The 19592-nt window shown below is 46.5% G+C and overlaps 1 protein-coding gene across 23 annotated transcripts in view; it reads left to right on the top strand.

The window, feature by feature from the left end:
- CHCHD6 (coiled-coil-helix-coiled-coil-helix domain containing 6) overlaps positions 1–19592 on the top strand; it is a 246887-nt gene that overhangs the window by 182243 nt on the left and 45052 nt on the right. For 20 of the 23 annotated variants that reach the window (XR_013413425.1, XR_013413424.1, XM_077990940.1 and 17 more), the window contains one exon: positions 10471–10541. Coding sequence is in view for 18 of the 23 variants with exons in the window: in XM_077990940.1 (XP_077847066.1) it covers positions 10471–10541 (71 nt within the window). In the remaining 5 variants the exon portion in view is untranslated. Of the gene's footprint in view, positions 1–10470; positions 11666–12073; positions 12202–19592 lie in introns of those variants that run through there. The other 3 variants (XR_013413426.1, XR_013413428.1, XR_013413427.1) reach the window with 3 other exon arrangements.

Genomic DNA, 19592 nt, shown 5'->3' with positions numbered 1-19592 from the left:
CAATCTTATTCAGGGGTCAGATCACTAGTAAGTAGCAGAATCAGAATTAAAATTCGTGTCCCTTGATTTTTTAAAAAATGTCTGTTGTGCTATGCATTTTGTTTTCAAACTCTTTAGATATTCATTTACTGGAGTATGTTTTTGCAAATGTAAAAACCAACCACCCAGCAGCACCAAGGCATGGCTGGCTGCCTAGCCTTTGTGCAGATAGTGGTGCCACCCAGCTGGACGGCCCTGCCTCCTCCCACACCCTGCCAGTGGAGTGATTACGGCAGTAGATTTCCTTGTCGATCCTGTTTACTGCAAGCACACTGTGGCATTCCCTCCTTGTCTGCCCTCACATGGCTTCTGTCCCAGGTTAAATGCTGTTCTGTACTTTGCAGCCATTTGAAGCTCTCTACCTTCCTTTCTACTTTAACACCCTCTCCCTGGCCTCAGGTTGGCTCCAGGGGATCCCATCCTCATCTGCAGGCCCTGGGTCTAGGTAGGATGAGATTTACCTTTCACATACCATAGCATAATTTTAAAAATTTGTTTTTATACATCACTTTAAATGGGACTTTGATCTTGTGCCTTTAACTGTTGATCAGGCATTTCTTCCATGAAGTTTTTCTTGAATAATCCCATTCCTCTGAACACTTTTTCTGTTATCTTTTATACCAAAACACAAACCCTTCCCTCATACTGTCTCCTACGGGGACAGTGTCACAGAGCTGCCTCTCACCCCTGGTTAGTCCCTCCTCTTACAAATCACTGGATAGATTTGGTTAGCCCTGTAGTCTTCAAAAATTCCTGTGTGTGCCCTTTCCAGGAAACTACAGGCTAAAGTCCCTTGTCTGTGTCTCCTCTGGGGCTCCACTGCCAAAGTCCACCAAAGAGGTGGGTCATTCCCACTCAAACACTTGTCTTGGCCACTTGCAGTGAAAAATATCTCTGGGATGACACTCAGCACTCCCCCAAAGGCTGATGGCTGCTGTTTAGTATTCAGTGTGAATCACCTTGTTAAAAAGCCTGTGCGGCTATTGCTAATTAACACAGCTTTATGCTTATCTGTTGCTCTACTCTTTGCAAAGTCTGTGTGTGTGTGTGTGTGTGTGTGTATACATACATATATACACACAACTACATACAGCAGCAGCATATGCACACCCCAGTAATGACTGAAATGATAGATTCAGCCACAGACCCAGAAGAGGCATGGTCTAGAACACTCGGCTGTAAGCCTTGGACTCCGCAACAGAGAGAGAGTGACATAGAGGGATCTTTTCTCTTCCTTCTCACGAATGCCAGTATTTCTGGGAGGGTCTCACCTAAAGCCACTCTCACTAACACTCTAATTAGCAGTTCACACTGTAGCAAGGTTTAGATGGCAGCCAGCCAGCTGTGTTAAGAAATAGGACATGGAATAGATGTCCCAGAACGAGGTACCTAGAAGGGGAAGGGTAGGGTGCCCTGGTGGAGGAGGGAAGGGGCTTGAGCTAGGATGTGAGGTATTGAGGCATGGCTTTTAGGACTGCCCCTGCTGCCTCCAGGAGGCTAGGCCGGGGGCGGGAGCAGTGGACTTGACTACCTTAAGCTAGAGGTGATGAGGGCAGAGCAGTCTGGAATGTGTCACATCCAGAATGAGCCAAGAAACAGCGCCTTCATTCATATTTCAAGCAGGCATCTGTCAGACCCATGGTTGGCCAAGCATTAAGCCATCAAGGTAAAAAACTGACTCTGAGCCCATTCGGGTCCCAGTCTAAGCCAGGGAGACAGGCATGTCAGCAGATGATTGCAGTGGGAAATGCCGCTGAAAAGTGTCTTGGTACAGCACACTGGGAAGGAAATGATTAGTTTTGCCTGGGAGAAGAATGACATTGTTCAGCAGAGATGACCTGGTTGTTGGGTCTCAAAGCATGAACAGGAGTTTCTCGGGTAGACAGGGAAGAATTAGCAGAGGAAAGAACATCTAGAACATCATGGAGGCTTGGAAACAGCAAGGCATTGCAGGAGAAGTGCAGCGCCTATGGGGACAGTGCCAAGATTATTTACCAGAGAGGGCCCGACCTCACAGGGGGCGTCTTGGATGTCATGCTGCAGGCAAGGGGAACCATGCAAGTTCTCAGCTGAGAGCTGTAGAGGAGGGTTGTCCCTGTAGCCTCAGTCAGGGGATGGAGCAGCAGGGTGGCCAGGATGGGGGTTATGTGAGATGCATCCTTGTGTTTGTCCACTCATAAGATGATAAAGACTGAATGGAAGCAGTGACAGGGAACAGAAAAGGAAGGAGTCAGGTAACAAGCAAGGAGACAGGGTTCTCTGAATTTGGTTGCAGCCTGAGATAGGGACCCATGGGATAGGAAGCAGTGGTGAATGACAGGTAGCCCTCCAGGAGCTGGATAGCTAGTGGTATTCAGTACTTTAAGAACTGCAGGAATCAGGGACATGATGCGAGAACCAAGAGACGAGGGCATGTAATAGGAGAGTTCTGGAAGGAGACTGACTGGCAGAGGGAAAGAGGAAATACGAGTGGGATCAGATCATTGATGGAGCACAGTTCTGACGAGGGCCAAGCCTTCCTGAGTAGACGCTGCACAGACGCCATCAGATCTGCGTCTTAGACTCCAGGCCGTCCTCAGCACCTCACTCCCACTCCAGCTGCTATCTTGACTTCCCCACCCATTGTCTCCTCTATGTTTAAAACTTAGCAGGTCCAAGCCTGTGGTGTTGTCTCATTCTGAACTGCCACTAGTGGAGATGGTGTTCCACATTCCCTCAGCTAATGACCCACCCATCACTCTGGGCCACTGCAGCCGCCTCCGGGCTTCCAGGCTGACGGCCGCTTCCACTCTTTCTTCCCAGTCAACACCATTACATGGCAGCCAGCAGTCCTTCCAGAATGGACATCAGATGGGGTCTTTTCCCTGATTAAGCCCAGTGGCTCCCTACCAACTCTGGAACGGGCTCTGTGGCTTGAGGCCCAACCCTACTGGCCCTCCCTGCATCTGTGCCTCATGCCCTCCAACACCTTCTGACTGTGCTCATCTTGCTGCTTTACACTGGGCCTGTTCTCATCCCAGACTTTTCCCAGTCTTGACTTACTTCTCTTGTTCACATTATTCAGACTTCTGCCCAGTGTCAGCCGGGGGTGCAGGAGGGAGAAGCCTTCCCTAGCCAATCATTTAAAACAATACCCCTACCTTGTTGCTCCTTTTCACTTTATTTAGCCTGCTGTGGTTTTGTTTTTTTTCCCCTCCATATCCAAAGTGTTGGCTCTGTGAAGTCAAGGACTTCACCTCTCTTGGTTCCTGCTGTGCTCAGTCTGTTTGCATTCATTATTCACTGGATCCTCAGCACTCCTGAAAGCTAGGTAGACATTTTTCTCCCTGGACCAATGAAGAGGCACATTCAGGGAAGGGGGAGTCATCATCCATGTCACAGTAGATGCTGGAACAAAGAACCCAGATGGCTGGTGGGCATCTCTTCTGAGGGTGCAGGGGCCATGGGTGTGGGCAGAGGCATGCCTGGCCCTGGTGGAAAGTGCTGGGGGTATGTATGCCCAGCGGCAGCTGCTATTGTCTCTTGGGTGGAAATGAAGTCATCTGACGATGGGAATTCAGAGGTAACTGGTAGAGTTGAGATAGCTAAGAAGGGGAATGGGCAAAGACACCAGCCTAGGGTCTCAGGAATTACAAGTTGCATGGAAGGTTCACTTGACTTTGCATTGACTCTAGTCAAGGCAGATCTCTGAATCTCTTCAGGGTCTGTGCACACTTGTTTTGGGTAAGTGAAGAGCAAGTCAGGAAAGAGGGGTCTCCCTCTCCAGATGACAGCACAGTAGGGCATAGCCGACTAGCCTCGTAAGTTTGCCAAGTACCAGATGTGCAGCCACTTAACAAAATTAAAATTCTCATTCATTCATTCATTGGATGGGTAGCTGACTGCATGTCCTGAGCTTTTAATTTTTTATATTGATTATTTGGACCTTTTTAAAAAGACTTGTGTTCATTTCTCACTTATTTGTGGTTTTTACTATTTTCACATCAGAAACTCTTTCTCCGAATCCTGAATGTGTTTATTTTCTTCACTTCCCTTAAAATGTAGCGTTCCTGTGAATTTTGAGAAGCTTTGGATAATTAGGCTGTTAAGTTCCAAATCTCACCAGATGACCAGCGTTTGGCCATGTTGACAGCATCTTGGCATAGGGCTCTCCTGTCTTCAATCTGTTCCTCTCAGATTTCTGGGATTTACTTGCATTGTCAACGCTTGGCCCTTTTCCCACCTGCACTAATTTTGCTGGGAATTTCTCCCCTGCTTTGGGCAGCAGGATCCTAGGCTGCACATTTTTCTACATGGAACCATGTGCTGGCATCTGCATGGCCTTTGGTTTGTTATTTTTCTTCCCAAGGGACAGCTCGGTAGAATAGAAGGCTTGACACTGTGTGGAAAGCCACCAGGCCCGTCCTCGGATCCTGTTGTTTTGCTTGAAGTTTTGACACCCAGAGTAGGACCCTTTGCCTTGCTGAACCTCAGTTTCTTCATCTGTCAAAGGGGTGGTATTTCTTACCGTGAAATACTGCTTTTAGCTTGCCAGGAATTGACCTGTTGGAAAGTCTCTGCTTCAGTGCCTGGCCTGAGGAGGGCTGTCGAACCTTGTGAGTGGACATATCACTGTTTGATTGAAGTTTTGAATACATTGCTAGTGGGAGCAGAGCACAGTCCATGACTGTTGGCTCCTGCATTCTCCCAAAGCATTTGGAGAAATGTTCTCACTTTGTGGGAAAGGTTCCAGGTTCCTGATTCTCACTCCCTCCCACCCATCTTGGCCCCACCCTCAGCCTCCTCTGTGCTTTGGTCGGATTCTGTGCTACTCTCAGCTGGCTTCCACTCCAGCCTGTCAGCTCCCCTAGAGCAGGGCCTCCTGGCACAGAGTGGGAATAGTGGGAATCAGCAAACTTTCTTGATTGGCTCTATAAATGACTAGGTCCTGATCATCTTTTCGGATATTCTCAAGTGCGATCATCTTCTCGGATTTTCTGTAGTGGTTCTGACCCCTATGTCCATTTACTCAACTTTATATTGGGGGCCTGCTGTCTGCCAGGCACTGTTATAGGCTCTGGGGATAGGTTAGTGAACAAAACAAGCTAAAGTCCCTATCTGTGTGGAGTTTACATCCCCAAGGAGACTTCACTCTTCTGATACTCTCAGATCTCTCTTGCAAATATATATTATACTTGGTTGGTTTTTATGCATTTGAGTAGGAGAGGTTTAGTTATTAAAACATGTATTGAATATTTACTTTGTGCCAGGCACTGTTCTAAGCATTTTATACGCATTTTCATTCGATTCCCACAAAACTGCAGAAAGGAAGTTCTGTCATTGTTGTCATTTTACAGATAAGAAGCTGAAGAAACAGACCCAGAGGTCTTGACCCTTGCCTGTGGTTACACACCCGTAAGAGGTGGGTCCTGACCCTGCACAGGCGGTCTGACCATGGCATGCACACGTTGCTGCTGCCCTGTGCTGCCGCTCTGTTCTTGGACTGCTCCTGAGACCTTGGTTCTTTCTTTGCTATTAGATGTAAATCCTCAAGTGTTATGACCCTTTTAGGCTCCTTCTCTCCTATGGCGCCCAGCATAGCCTGTGCACACCGTAGGCTGTGAATGACTGCTCTTAACTCGGGAGGTGGGTGGGGGGTGTCTTTCGGGGCTCCAGTCCAAAAGTTGCTCTCCCCAGCCTCCACAGAGTAGACTCTGTTGTCTTCACATCTGTGATTACACACACCTTAATGCACTGGTCCCATGCTGCTCTATAGTTATGGGGGTTCCCCTCAGACCTCTGGGCCCCATGTCCTTCTTCCTCCCGCCCCGCACCTGGATTCTGGCTTTGGGGCAGGGGCTGCCGGGTGATCTCTTCTGCTCAGACATATTTTGTCATCTTCTCCTCCCTGGACTCCTCACCATGCTTCCCTCACCCTCACCCTTGCTTTTGATCTCACAGATCCAGGCCCTTGGAGAAATCAGACAGTATGAAATATGAAAACTGCTCGGGAAGTAATTGAAGAAACACTGTGACTTTGGAAACCCATGGAGATAACACTCACACCTTCTTACTCACGTTATTTAATTTTTAATGGCAGATTTAATTAATGGAGGCCAGGCCTCCTGCTTTCAGATGTGCATGTGGGGCAGCTGGAGGAGGAGGAGGGGCAGCTGTTTACAGGGCAGAGGAAAAGACTGCAAATTTGGGAAACAAAAGAGTCCGACGGGAAAGTCCCTGGTCACTGGGTGCTAGTTAATGTGTGAGAATTCGGTAGAGTGCACTTCAGAGAAGTTTCCCAGTGTCTCTCAGTGGGCAGCAGGGCTCCTTTACAGGCACAGTCACGCTGCCTTCCCAGGCACTGTGCTGCAGGGTTCCAGGAGCTCTCTAGAACTGATGGCCTAGCCAGGGAGAACTGGACGCCATCGTCCACACAGCTGCCAGAATGTTCTTTTAAAAACACAAATCAGCTGGGCACAGTAGGTCACACCTATAATCCCAACACTTTGGGAGGCCAAGGCAGGCAGATCACTTGAGCCCAGGAGTTTGAGACCAGCCTGGCCAACATGGCGAAACCCTCTCTCTATAAAAAGTACAAAAATTAGCTGGGCAGGATGGTGCATGCCTGTGGTCCCAGCTACTGGGGTGGCTCTGAGGTGGAGATAGCTTGAGCCCAGAGGTCGAGGTTATAGTGGGCTATGATCAACCACAGCACTCCAGCCAGGAGTGAGGCCCTGCCTCAGGAAAAAAAAAAAAAAAAATCTTCCCTGCCCCTCCATCACTGAGAAAGGAAAGCCTTCTTCACCCTCATTGCCCATGAGGTGCAGTCCAAGCTTTTGAGCCTACAGCTGGTGTCCTCCACATCCCCTTCTGGCCATTGCCCTGTGCCTCTGCAGCAGCAGTGGCATCTCTTGCCCCATACACAGCCCTGTGGCAGCCCCAGGCTCCTCGCACTACTGCCTATGTTCAGGAGACCTCCCTCTCATTTGGCTCATTTCTGCTCATCCTTTAAAATTCATTAAAATGGATATACCCTTTGACCCAAGAATTTGACTTCTACAATGTTCCCTACAGATATACTTAGGCACCAAGTTCTAGATGCCAAGATGTTCCTCTTAGCTTTGTTTATAATAGTAGAAGACTAGAAATGACCTCTGTACAAGGATGGGTAGCTGCTTGACTGATACTCAAGGGATGATACTACAAAGTATTCATTCCTACTACTAAGTGCTGGTCAGCCAGAGTGGGTGAGGTCTCTGAGGATCAGTGGAAAGATGAGGTGTGGCACATTGTGTCTGCTGCAGTCCAGTGAGCGTCAGGAACAAGTGGGGCACGTGTGTGCTCACACACACTGAGGGCTGAGTCCAGACTGGCCAAGAGGCTCACTGTTCACTGCATACCCTCCATGCTTTCCACTTTTGTTTTTTAAAACCATATGTAAGTACTTTTCAAAAACATTCTTTAGTGTAAATAAAAAAGATTAAGCCTCAGTTAGGTATTGGCTCCCAGGAAGTCAGTCTGACCCATGGTTTCTGCCAGGCTGTCCTTTCAGGTGCCCCACAGCACCTAGGATGACTGGCTGAGTGCCCCATTGTAATTATGATGCCACCATCTCAGAGCTCCACGAGGCCAGGGAGCAAGCCACACTTGTCTCAGAACCCTCTGGCACTTGGCGTGTTCTCAGTATGCACGTTGGTAGTGTCCAGTCCTTCTAGATGCCCTGACCTGGTGATTGGTTGAGGAGTCCACAGAGTGCCCTGCCTCCCCAGAAGAGGGAGTCTGGGTCCAGCAGCCTTGGAAAGGCCTGATGGATGAGCAGCTTTGTGAACACAGGAAGCCGGCTCGGTAGTCCCAAGTTGTGAATCGGAGACCTTCGAGTGCCAAGGGAGCTGCGGTTGTGAGGACATCCGTCCCTGTAGGTCTGCTCAGGCAGATTAGATGAGGAGGGTAGGCAGGTCAGGACAGGACAGGATGGGGAATTTCTCTGAGTCATTCTGAGGAACAATAGAGGAAGCTGCAGCAGGGTAATCACCGCCACTTCTTGGCCTGTGGGTACTTCCTGTGACAAATCAAGTTGACCACATGTTCAAACTGAGCTTGCAGTCAAACCCAAGCGCTATCCAAATTCACCAGAGCCAGGCTATTTCTGGCAGTATGGCATCTTGAGCATAGTCTCTGAGTGTCTCCTGAAGCCCACAGCGGGCCGAGCCCATCTGGGTCAAGGATTCGCTCTCTGAGAAGGTCGGCAACAGGTGCCTGGGCCTGCAGGACGGTGACCTGACACTCAGGAGTCCTGTGGGCACAGCCATAGGAAGAGGGGTTTGGCTCAAAGAGAAGGCCTGAGCCATGAGGTTGTTTTGTGGGAAAGGAAGTAGGCCAGGATGAATTGTGGGGGGCGGGGCTTAGGATGAGGCATATTTTAGCTCTGGAAAATTCAGTGGCTGTGGTGGGCTGAGGTGGGTGCTGTGTGCCAAACTGTCTCTCCGCTAACTGCAGGCTGGGTAATACCCTGTGTTGCTGTTAAGAGAAGTGACTTACCCAAAGAACACCACCAGCATATGCCAAAGCACAAATCAAAATGTGGGTCTGTGGTCCATGCCGTCTCCTGATGAGGTCTCATGAAGGGGAACTTCAGACAGAGCTAAGCGATCCCCACCCAGGCTGTGGCGGAAGGGCGTTTGCATGGAGTGGAGGTAGGGGTCCATCCTTGCCTCAGTTACCTTCCCTGTAGAAGGCTGAGGGGGTCCATGGTGCACAGGAAATGCTTTCCCTGAGTAGCTCTGCCCCTGCGCACCTCTCATTTCCTGTCTGCCCAGCTTCAGCCAGGCTAGCTGTGTGCCTAGTGGGCAGAGAGAGCCTAGCTGAAGTCCTATAAATGTGCAAGGCAATGCAGCTCTAAAGTTCCTTCACTGCCACACAAGCGTGTTTCAATGACTGACTGATCTGTGCCTTCAGTAGGTACCTGAGGCCTGAAGCTCCCATTTGCTCATCTGTAGAACAGGAATAATCATGCTGCCTGTATGAGCTTTTTTTTTTTTTTTTTTTTTTTTTTTTTGGAGTTTCACTCTTGTTGCCCAGGCTGAAGTGCAGTGGCAGTCTCGGCTCACTGTAACCTCCACCTCTCAGGTTCAAGCGATTCTCATGCCTCAACCTCCCAAGTAGCTGGGATTACAGGCGCCTGCCACCACACCCAGCTAATTTTTTATTTTTAGTAGAGATGAGGTTTTGCCATGTTGGCCAGGCTGGTCTTGAACTCCTGACCTCAGGTGATCCACCCACTTCAGCCTCCCAAAGTGCCCATGTGAGGCTTTGAGGAGTAGATGTGGTTGTCTGCAAAAGATCTGACCTCAAGCCAACTCCATGTGACATCTGCTGCGCCTTCCTCACCCGCACTGGGGAGGTCTGACCACGGGCCCTGCCCCACCTCAGGTTGTTTCATTTCTGAAACTGCTTCCTCATGAATCAGCCCAAGGCTGGCCTTCTCCCTGCTGCCTACACGTCCATGCGTGGGCTTCACCACACTCCCACCTGGAGCACGGCGGGAGGCTGCTAGCATATGTGTTAATGTCCGTCTCCCCTCAGAACATGCGAAGGTGCTGGAGCTTCACAAAGAAAGGAAGATGTGGGCCTGGGCCTTTGTGGCCTGGAGCAGCTTGCCTCTGAGGCACAGCAAAGTTCCATAACCTACCCACAGCCACATGGTGGTGGCATCAGGACTTAGACCCAGCTGTGTTTTGCCCCCAGGCCTGGGCCTTCCCTCCACAAACCTAGGTCTGTAGGTGCACACGTACTGGGTGATCTCAGGACAAATTAAGTGTGTGCCTGTGGATGCTCCCCTCAACAATCTAGACAGATGATTCCTGTTCCAATAAGTAGGGTGGTCAGGGTAGGCAGCAGAGTGTGTCCCAGACTGGGAATCCAGACACCTGGGTTGTAGTCCTGACACTGCCCCATTGCTCTGTGACTTTGGACAAGTCATTTCACTTCTCTGGGAAGGAAAGTCTACCTGTAAAATAGGGGTTGGACCAGATCAAGACTGAGCAATTTTTTTCTTTAAAGATAGTATTTTAAGCTTTGTAGGCCATGTAGTCTCTATCATAGCTGTAGCACAGAAGCAGCCACAGACAATACGTGAACAAATGAGCGTGGCTGTGTGCCCGTAAAACCTTATTCACAAAAACAGGTGGCAGGCCGGATTTTGCTCATAAATCGTGGTTTGCTAACCCCTGAGCTAGAGGATCTCATAACGCACTTGCAGCCATTGCTACTCTAGGATTCTGTAGCAGCAGCCATGTGTGGTGGAGCTGGAACCCAAGCTGTGGATTAATCACCAGTCGGCTTTGATGCCGGTCAAGAAATTAGCATCTGTCAATTTCTAATGTGGTTGCATCCTATGAGGGAGCAGAGGGAAATTTCAGTCTTTGGTAACCAGTTCTGTTTTTCTCCTTGTAGAATGCTGAGATGTATAAACTGTCTTCACAGCAATTCCATGAGGCAGCTTCGAAGATGGAGAGCACAATAAAGTAAGAATATGTTTATTATTCTTTGTAAACTTGGCCCACATTTGTAAAAATTCCCACATGTGGCTAGAAACCTGCCACCACCTGCCTAATTTCAAGTTTCCCTAATAATACACACAACCATCTGTTCCTCAGCTCTCTCACCTGGATCTGAGGTAGCCATTGGTCATCTGTAATTGGCCAAATTAGCACTCAGTTCTTATCTAGCTCCTTGGCAAATTGGATTGGGGCTGAGGTAGACTTGCAGAGTTATTTTCAGGGCCCAGTGTCTGGTGAGCAGGGGCTCCTTTCCTTGTGTAGCTAGCTGAGGAACTGGCTGTCAGGCCCCAGAAGGAGTTGGGGCAGGAATTCTGCTGGCTTCTCTCCCCTCTGACTGTGGAGGGGTTTTCAGGGGAAGGTATCCCCTCTCAATGCTTCCTGTGCCAGGTACGTGCAGTGCACCCTGTGCGCACTCCTGCTCGGGGTGGCCCACGCTTCATGCCCAGAGGAACTGAGGCCCAGAGAGCTGCTGGCTTGCTCAGATCACACAGTCCTAAGTGTCAGCATTCTGTCCCCTGTCTGTGGTGCTCCTGTACCATCCATTGAGGACTCAGGAGCAGGGAGGTGCTCACAGTGTGCCCAGTACCAATGTGGCTCTACTCAGTCAATAGTACAGTTCCCTGGAAGGTCAGAAAGTGATCCTTGCTGGAAGGAATTGGGTCTTATGGGTTCTCTGTGTGAAGTTGGTCTCTATGGACCTGAGAGACCTTCATAAATTAGCCAAGGGGCTACCACCAACTCCATCCACTCCCTGGGAAGGCTGCTCCCTCCCAAGAGTGAATTGGGGCAATTCACCCAGCAGCCCTCAGGGCACAGAGTTGTGAGCAGTGGGTCTGGCCTCATGAGAAAGAAGTGTCAGAGACAGGTTTGCATGATACTTGTAAAAACAGCTGTGCAGAGAACTGTGAGGAGCTAGAAGGACAGGGGGGACAGACGAATAGTCAGTATAGATCCAAAGGCACAGAATAGGACAGGCAACAATGTAGGCTGGTTTGGGGATCTTTTTTTGAGACAGGGTCTCACTGTGTGGGCCCTGGAGTGTAGTGGCGCAATCATGGCGCAATGCAGCCTTGACCTCCTGGGCTCAGGTGATCCTCCCACCTCAGCCTCCCAAGTAGCTGAGACCACAGGTGTGTGCCACGCCCAGCTAATTTTTGTATTTTTTGTAGAGATGGGGTTTCACCATGTTGCCCAGGCTTAGTGTAGGGGTTTTCTTCTTGAACACTAAACACCTAAAGCTCATGGGGATACTATATATTGTGGCAGAGCCATTTAAGAATGAGTTTGGGGAAGAGAAAATAATTATCTTGAAATTTTGCTAGATGTGGTGGCTCACACCTGTAATCCCAGCACTTTGGGAGGCCGAGGTGGACAGATCACCTGAGGTCAAGAGTTCGAGATCAGCCTGGCCAACATGGTAAAACCCCATCTCTCCTAAAAGTACAAAAATTAGCCGGATGTTGTGGCACATGCCTGTAATCCCAGCTACTTGGGAGGCTGAGGTGGAAGAATCACTTGAACCTGGGAGGTGGAGGTTGCATGAGCTGAGATTGTGCCACTACATTCCAGCCTGGTCTACAGAGCGAGACACCATCTCAAAAAAAAAAAAAAAAAGAAGACCAATTATCCTGAAATTTCAAGTCCTGTAGCAATACTAGGAGCCTGGGAGGAAGAGAATCTTCCAATAGGCAGATAGAGACAAGGACAGGTGTTGAGATAGAAGCACAGCCCTGCTGATGCTGGGACCGCACAGAGCCTGAGTGAGTGAGCACCAAGGCTGCCTGCATCCAGGAGTTGGAGGGTGCTGCACTGCCCTGCAGGGTGTGAGCCACCCCACACACAGACAGCCTGCCCCCACTGATGGCCAGCCCTCGACCTGTTTCTGAAGGGTTCCCCCTGGTACGTCCTGTTCATCTGGGGCTGAGAAATACCTGGAATCACAGAACATTGAGAAGGAGAGCTGTGGTGGCAGCCACATCAAAGAGGCTGATGAGTGACAGCTACAGCATGGATGTGATCCCTGGAGGTGGGCCAGGCCACAGCTGCTGCCCCTTCTCTTACCCAAGCAGCTTCTTTCAGGGCCAACAGCCCCTCCCTTTTTACCTGGAGCCAGGACCCACCTACCAAGGAGAAGATGCACTGGGGGAGAAGCTAGGCAGCTTTCTGTTGATAACCATAATGCTTGTCACCTGCCAAGTGGCCCACCATCATTGGGCAGCCCCTTTGTTAATTTGGCTTTATTGTCATAGCCTTTCTCATCCTCATATCCCGCGAAGGCAAGGTGGGATGGATGTGAATGTATTTTTAATCTGAGTGAAGCATAAGGGTTTTTTGTGTGTTTGTTTACAGCATCCCTTGATAATAATTACCACTATTTACAAGCAGTAAGTACTCTGCAAGGCATTTCAACTCCATTCTATATTTACTCTTGTTAGTTTCACATAGAAGTGAAGAGTCTGGAGAGGTCAAATAACTCCTTTTGTCCATGGTCACAGCTAGTTCTGTGGCAGGGCTGGAGTTGCTCTTCCTTTGTTTGTCTTTGCATCATTGCTGTCCCTTGCAGGCCCTACCTGGACATAAGATGGCAGCAGGGTGGAAGTCTCAGAGCCTCCCTGGGTTTTGGACTCTGACCAGGGCTCAGACCTCAGCCCCGCCCCTTAGCAAGTCACTTCACTTCTACAGGCCCCCGTTTCCTCACCTACAAAACAAACAGGACACAATCTTTAATCTTTAAGTGATAATTAAGCAAGATTCCACATAGAAAGTTGACCTAGGATGTCAACAACTGTTGTTGATATTAGTGTGACTGTTTGCTATGGACTAAATGTTTTGTCTCTCCAGAACTCAAAGGTTGAAACCTCACTCCCAATGTGATGATATTAGGAGGTGGGGCCTCTGCAAGGTGCTTAGATCAGGAGAGTAGAGGCTTCGTGAGTGGGATTTGTGCCCTTCTAAAAGGGACTCCAGAAAGCTCCCTTTCCTTTTCTACCATGCTGAGGTCACAGAGAGAAGACACCATCTATGAACCAGAAAGTGGGCCCTCACCAGACATCAGATCTGCCAGTGCCTTGATCTTAGACCTCTCAGCTTCCAGAACTGTGAGGAATAAACGTCTACTGTTTATAAGCTGCCCAGTCTCTATAGTACTCTATTATAGCAGCCTGAATGGGCTAAGATACTGTTAATAATGGCAGTCATTTTGGTCACTATTTTATAGCACCTAGCTTGGTATACAGTAGAACGGATTTGATATATAAATTGAGTTTATAAAAACACTTTTCCTTTTCCCAAATATATAAACAGGAAGCAGTATACAGTTAGAAATTATTTAACTTAAACATCAAGAGAAATCTTTGAGATATTTCTTGGATTAATATATATTGTAAATTACATCATAAATGTCATAGAAATAAATGCCAACTGCTGATAGCAGTAATATTGAGGAGTTTTGTTCCAAGACCATGGAGTATGTTTTAACAACTTTGAGTAAACTGTTTGCTTAGATGGTAAACTAGATGTCCATGTATTCATTCATTCATTTAATACACATGTATAAAGTGCCTGCTGTTTGCCAGACACCATGCTAGGCCCTGGGGACACAGTGATGAACAGGACAGCTGCAGTCCCTGCCAGCAAGGAGCTTATAACATTTGGAGAATGACAAACAATGTTTTAAAATTAATTGTGCAACAAGCAGTTACCCAATTAACTGATTATAGCAATGAGTGCCATGAAAGAAAGAATCTAAATTAGAAAGAACATGTCACATGGTGGGAAAAAGCATTTTAAACAGAAGGATTAGTATGTGCAAAGGCCCTGAGACAAGAAGCAATTTAACTTATTGAAGGAATTGAAAAAAGACCAGTATGTCTGGAGAGTAATGAATGAGAAGAGAGAAAAAGAGGAAGCTCCAAGAAGTGAGCATGAGCCAGACCATGCAGAACTTTGTAACCATAGTAGGAATTTTAACTTGATCCTAAGGGCAGTGAAATTACCTTTTTCAAAGCTTTATTTATCTTCTAATGTATGCGTTTAAGGCTACAAATTTCTCTATAAATACAGCTTTAGCTACAAGTTTTGATATATTATATTTTTAGTATGAATCAGTTAAAATTTTTCCAGTTTTCCTTCTGATTTCTTTTTTACTCATAGGTTATTTCAAAGTATATTGTTTAATTTCCAAACATTTAGGGATTTTCTAGTTACCTTTTTTATAATTGGTTTCTGTTTAATTCTTCTGTGATTAGAAAACATACTCTAAATTCTTTGAAAATTTTTGAAACTCGATTTATGGTCCAGTATATGATGTGCTTTGGTAAACTGTCCATGTGCATTTAAAAAGAACGTGTATTCTGTCAGTAGATGTAGTGTTCTGTATTGTCAATTAGGTTAAGTTGGTTAGTCATGTTCAAATTTTCTGTATTTTTAATGACTTACAGATTTATTGTTTTTTTCTGACACTTTCCTTCTGAGTAAATTTTTTTTTACTATTTCTTTTCTCTTTCTTTCTTTTCTTTCATTCTTTTTTTTTTTTTTTTTTTTTTTTTGGACAAGGTCTCACTCTGTCACCCAGGCTGTAGTACAGTAGCATGATCACAGCTTACTGCAGCCTCAACCTCCTGGGCTCAAGAGATTCTCCCACCTCAGCCTCTTGAGTAGCTAGGACCACAGGTGTGCACCACCAGACTTGGCTAACTTTTTAAATTTTTAGTAGAGAAAGGGTTTCACTATGTTTTCCAGGCTGGTCTTGAACTCCTGGCTTATGCGATCTTCCTGCCTCAGATTCCGAAAGTGCTGGGATTATAGGCAGGAGCCACTGCATGTGGCTGGCCTTCATTATTTTTTTTTTTTTAGTGTATCTTTTCTGATAAAAGTTCTATTTTTAATTATATGTAAATACCTTTTTCACCTTCATTTTGAAAAATATAGCAGTCATTTCTTTCAGCTCTTTGAAGATATCTTTACATTCTCCTTTGTTGTTGATTTTGTTGTCATTCCTTTACTTCTTTTTTCTCTGTTTTTAACATTTTCTGTCTTTGGTTTTACTAAGCTGTACCTATAGATTTTCTTTATTTTATTCTTTTTGGGATTCAGGTCTTGAAGTTTGACATCTTTTTCTCAGTTTTGGAAATCTCTTACCATTATCTCTTCAAATAACACTCTCCCCTATTTTATCTTTCCTCTTTCCTGAGGTTATATATATTACTGTCTCATATGTCTCTTGTTCTTTTTTTTGTTTGTTTTTCCTCATTTAAAAAAAATTCCATGCTGTAGTTAGAGTTCTCCTTATTGGTCTTTTAGTTCATGGATCCTCTTTATTGTGTCAAGTGTGCTTTAAATCTGTTGCATTCAGAATTTCAGTTACTAAATGTTTTTCATTCTAAAAGTTCCATTTGCTTTGCTTTTTTTTTTTTTTTTTTTTTTAAGATTCCCAGTCTCTGGTGAAATTCTACCTTTTGCTCTCTATTTTCTTGAACATATTAGTTACAGTTATTTTAAAATCATCGGAGGGTCTATTTCTGTTGCCTTTTTTTTTTTTTCTTGTGGTCCTATTTATTTGTATGTCTGTTAATTCTTGATTGAGTGCCAGAAATTGTCTGGAAAGACGACAGAGGTCCTCTGTGATACAACCTTCCCCAGAGATGCCTAGGGATGTGGGTTTCAAGGGTCCCTCTTTCTTGGTGAGCTCTAAACCACTATTTTCGTTTTCTTGGCTCTGCGAGACTTCTGAAAACTCCACTCTTTCAGTGACCTCTTTTAGCTAGCTTCTTAGCTTCTTGCCTGAGTAGCTCAAGAATTTGACAAATGTTTTAAAAGAAGAAAACCACTGAGTATTGTCTCACTGTTTTGTAGCTCCTTTCTCTCTGGAATCCTGGTTCCGTAAGTCCTAGCTGCCTGGGAAGCCTCCACAGGAGCATTACCTCCCTGTCATCCTGTGAGACTGCCGAGAGCCTCCACAGCTTTTCTTGCCTTTCAGCTGAAGCTATTTGCCTGACATTCAGCCTGTCTTCCTGATCCAAGAATTGGCAGAAACTTTGAGGGGGAAAGTGGCTCTAATAACAAACACTCACCTCTCCACAGTTCCCTTCAAACTTCATAATCTTGGACCTCAAGTCTTAGTTGCATTGGTCCTTAGATGCCTTCACACAGATTTTTTGTATTAGAACTTAATTTCTTTTTCCCTCAGGGGAGAGCATAGGCCTTTCACAAGCTGCTCCATTGTAGCTGGAACCAGAAGTCCTAACTGAGTTTTTGAGGAATGACTAGAGTTTGCCAAGCAGTAAAGGGCCACCCCAGGTAAAGGAAACTAAAATCCTAAAGCCAGACCCTGTTCGTTTTAGCAGCGTGAGGCATCGAAGACACGGATGACTCTCCCAACTTGTCTTGGGACACCAACCTGTACTGAGGCCTGGATCAAGCCCAGCATATGTCAAGATCTCAGAAGACTCCTGCCTCAGGGCCAACAGGGAGCTCTCCACCGAAGAGGAGTGTTGATGGCAAGGCTGACAGTCACAGACTAGGGCCTCTTGTTTTGGAAGAATCCTATTGTTAAGACAGAAGTGAATATTCAAAGTGTGTATGTACACCCCCGCCCACCCACCTCACAGCAGCACAGAAGGCAGAATTGTTCAGATTTTCTGAAGGAAGAGATTAAGACCCCAGGGAACCTCCTGCATTTATTGTGTCACATCTATTTTTTATGACAATCTTCAGTCCGCTTCCCGTGGGATTCATTCAGAATCTGTCTTGGCTTCTTCTTGTCAGGAAACTTGTACAGTCCTCCCTGGCCCCACAGAGAGCCAGCCCTCAAAGAGGTTAGAACAATTGAGTTGAAGGAAGAAGGTTATTAACTATTTCCTGAAACTGAGCCATTGTGCTCCAAGGACTTTGATCCAGAGAGGCCTGATTAATGTGGATGTGGCAGTCTTGGGACTTGCTAGAGCAGAGCTGCTGTTGTGTGCTTTCACCTGCACTTGGAAGACAGGACTTAGTAAACTCTGGGAGAGGCTTTAGGGCTTTAGGACCCACCTGAGAGAATGAATTGTTTCTAGGCACCTGAGCTTCCCCAGTTTGCATTTATTTAGTGAGCTAATGATAGATAACCTGTTAAAACAGTGGTCATTTATTTAAACCCCAAAGAAAATGGCATTGTAAACATTCTTTAATCCAGATAACATTCGTCTTAGCCTGAATTTAAAAGGTGTTACTATATCTCACTTCCCTATGTAGAGAACCTTAGATGACCTTTTAAAGGAAATGTTTTCTATGCAGAAATTTACTGACATGTGTGGCTTAATCTGATGGACCTGGCTGTTTGAGAAGTTAAATCAAAACCTGTTTAATACATTAATTCAACAAATCAAAATTTAGTTAATTTCTTATTTAAAAAACTTTTACTGAACATCATCACGCGCCAGCAACCGTGCTTGGCACATGTACTGTACCGTTTCCAATCTTCACAAGAAGCTCAGGTGGCAGATGCCATTATTATTACCATTCTGCGGATGTGGAAATGAAGGTAAATTCATTGACCTCTCAGACTCAGTTTCCTGGTCTGTAAAACACGGACAATGGTGGTGCCTACTTCTGTCAGCTTCTTATGAAGACCAGATAAATATGATAATCCAGATTTGCTTACAGACACACCCCAGGGAGAGGCAGGTGGGATTTGAACCCAGGTGTGGATGAGTCTCACCTTGCTCTTTTCTGCTGTACTGAGATATGTATCTCTAGAATGTACAGGATGGGGGCATTCAGCTGCTTGCTGCTTACCTGACTGCCTGGCTGTCCCAGTGCTGGCTGTGCCCTTCCCTGAATTTCAGCCCACCACATTGTGTATGTGTGTGTGTGTGTTTACGCGTGCTTGTTTCCTAAGCTGTGGCAACTTATGCAGGCATTTACTCCCATGCCAGTGCTTACAGAGTTCTGCCACCTTTGTAACAAGGAAAACAAAGATACATGGAGAGAGAGTTGACCAACAGAGGTTAGTGTTTGTGTAGCATATGGGAATGGAAAGTCAAAACCAAAGACACCTGGTGACAGTTTTCTCTCAAGACCACACCTCGGCTGGTTCTGTGGGTGGTGGTGAACCATCATCACTGGTGGCATTGTGGGTGTGATAAAGAGACTGCTTTTGTCTTGTGCCCAGGGCAGATGTCACACATGGACCCCAGCGGTCTACTGAACCTGGATGGGGACTTGAGATCCTTCTTGCCGCTGCACTCTAGCAGCTGGTCTCAGCCATGTGGGTTGGCATCCAGAGTGAAACCCATTTGACATCCCAGGGCCAGATGAGTTCTAAAGACAGGGTTTTCAATTCTGAATCTCTGTTCTTGGTCCCTGATTTCAGAACACAGAATCTGTTAAGCTGTTTGTCATTATATATCCTACTTTCTGTCTAAAATGACCTTCCCTCTTTTTTACTTACAGATCACTCTGTTTAAAATTTAACTTAAGCATCTTTTCTGCTTACTGTTTGTCTTACCCAGAGGTCAATCTAATGTCTTATTTATCTCTGTATCCCCACCATCCAAGCCAGGACTTAGCCTTGATAGATGCTCACCAAGTCAGTGTCAGATGGGTGGATGAACTGACACCCATTGTGGAATTTAAAAATAAGTGGTTGGCTGTTTAAGCACCTACTCATGCAGCAGGGCTCTGTCTGGATCAAGGCCCTGAATGGGGACAGGGCCTCACCTCATTTGAGACAGGGCTTTGATGAGGCAGGAGCCCCACACAGGGCAGAGACTTTGCGGTGACAGAGAGTGCAGATCTTAGCAGTGCTACTTGACGTGTGACCTGGGTTGGATGACATAAATGCTGAGACAGACTTCCCTTACTTCTGAAGGTTGTTTTGAGGGCATCATGAGGTAATTTGTTAAGTCTCCAGGAAAGTGTCAGGCACATAGTAAGCACTCGATAAATGGTAGGTGTTGTTACATAGAAACTCACATTTTATTAAGAGATTGGAGTATAATAGCCAAAAGAGTGCACATTCATAGGTGTGTAGAGGAT

The sequence above is a fragment of the Macaca mulatta genome, chromosome 2 (genome assembly GCF_049350105.2).
Source record: "Macaca mulatta isolate MMU2019108-1 chromosome 2, T2T-MMU8v2.0, whole genome shotgun sequence".
NCBI lineage: Eukaryota > Metazoa > Chordata > Mammalia > Primates > Cercopithecidae > Macaca > Macaca mulatta.
Note: the sequence above shows the minus strand (reverse complement) of the source record. Positions and strands in the feature narration are given on the sequence as shown.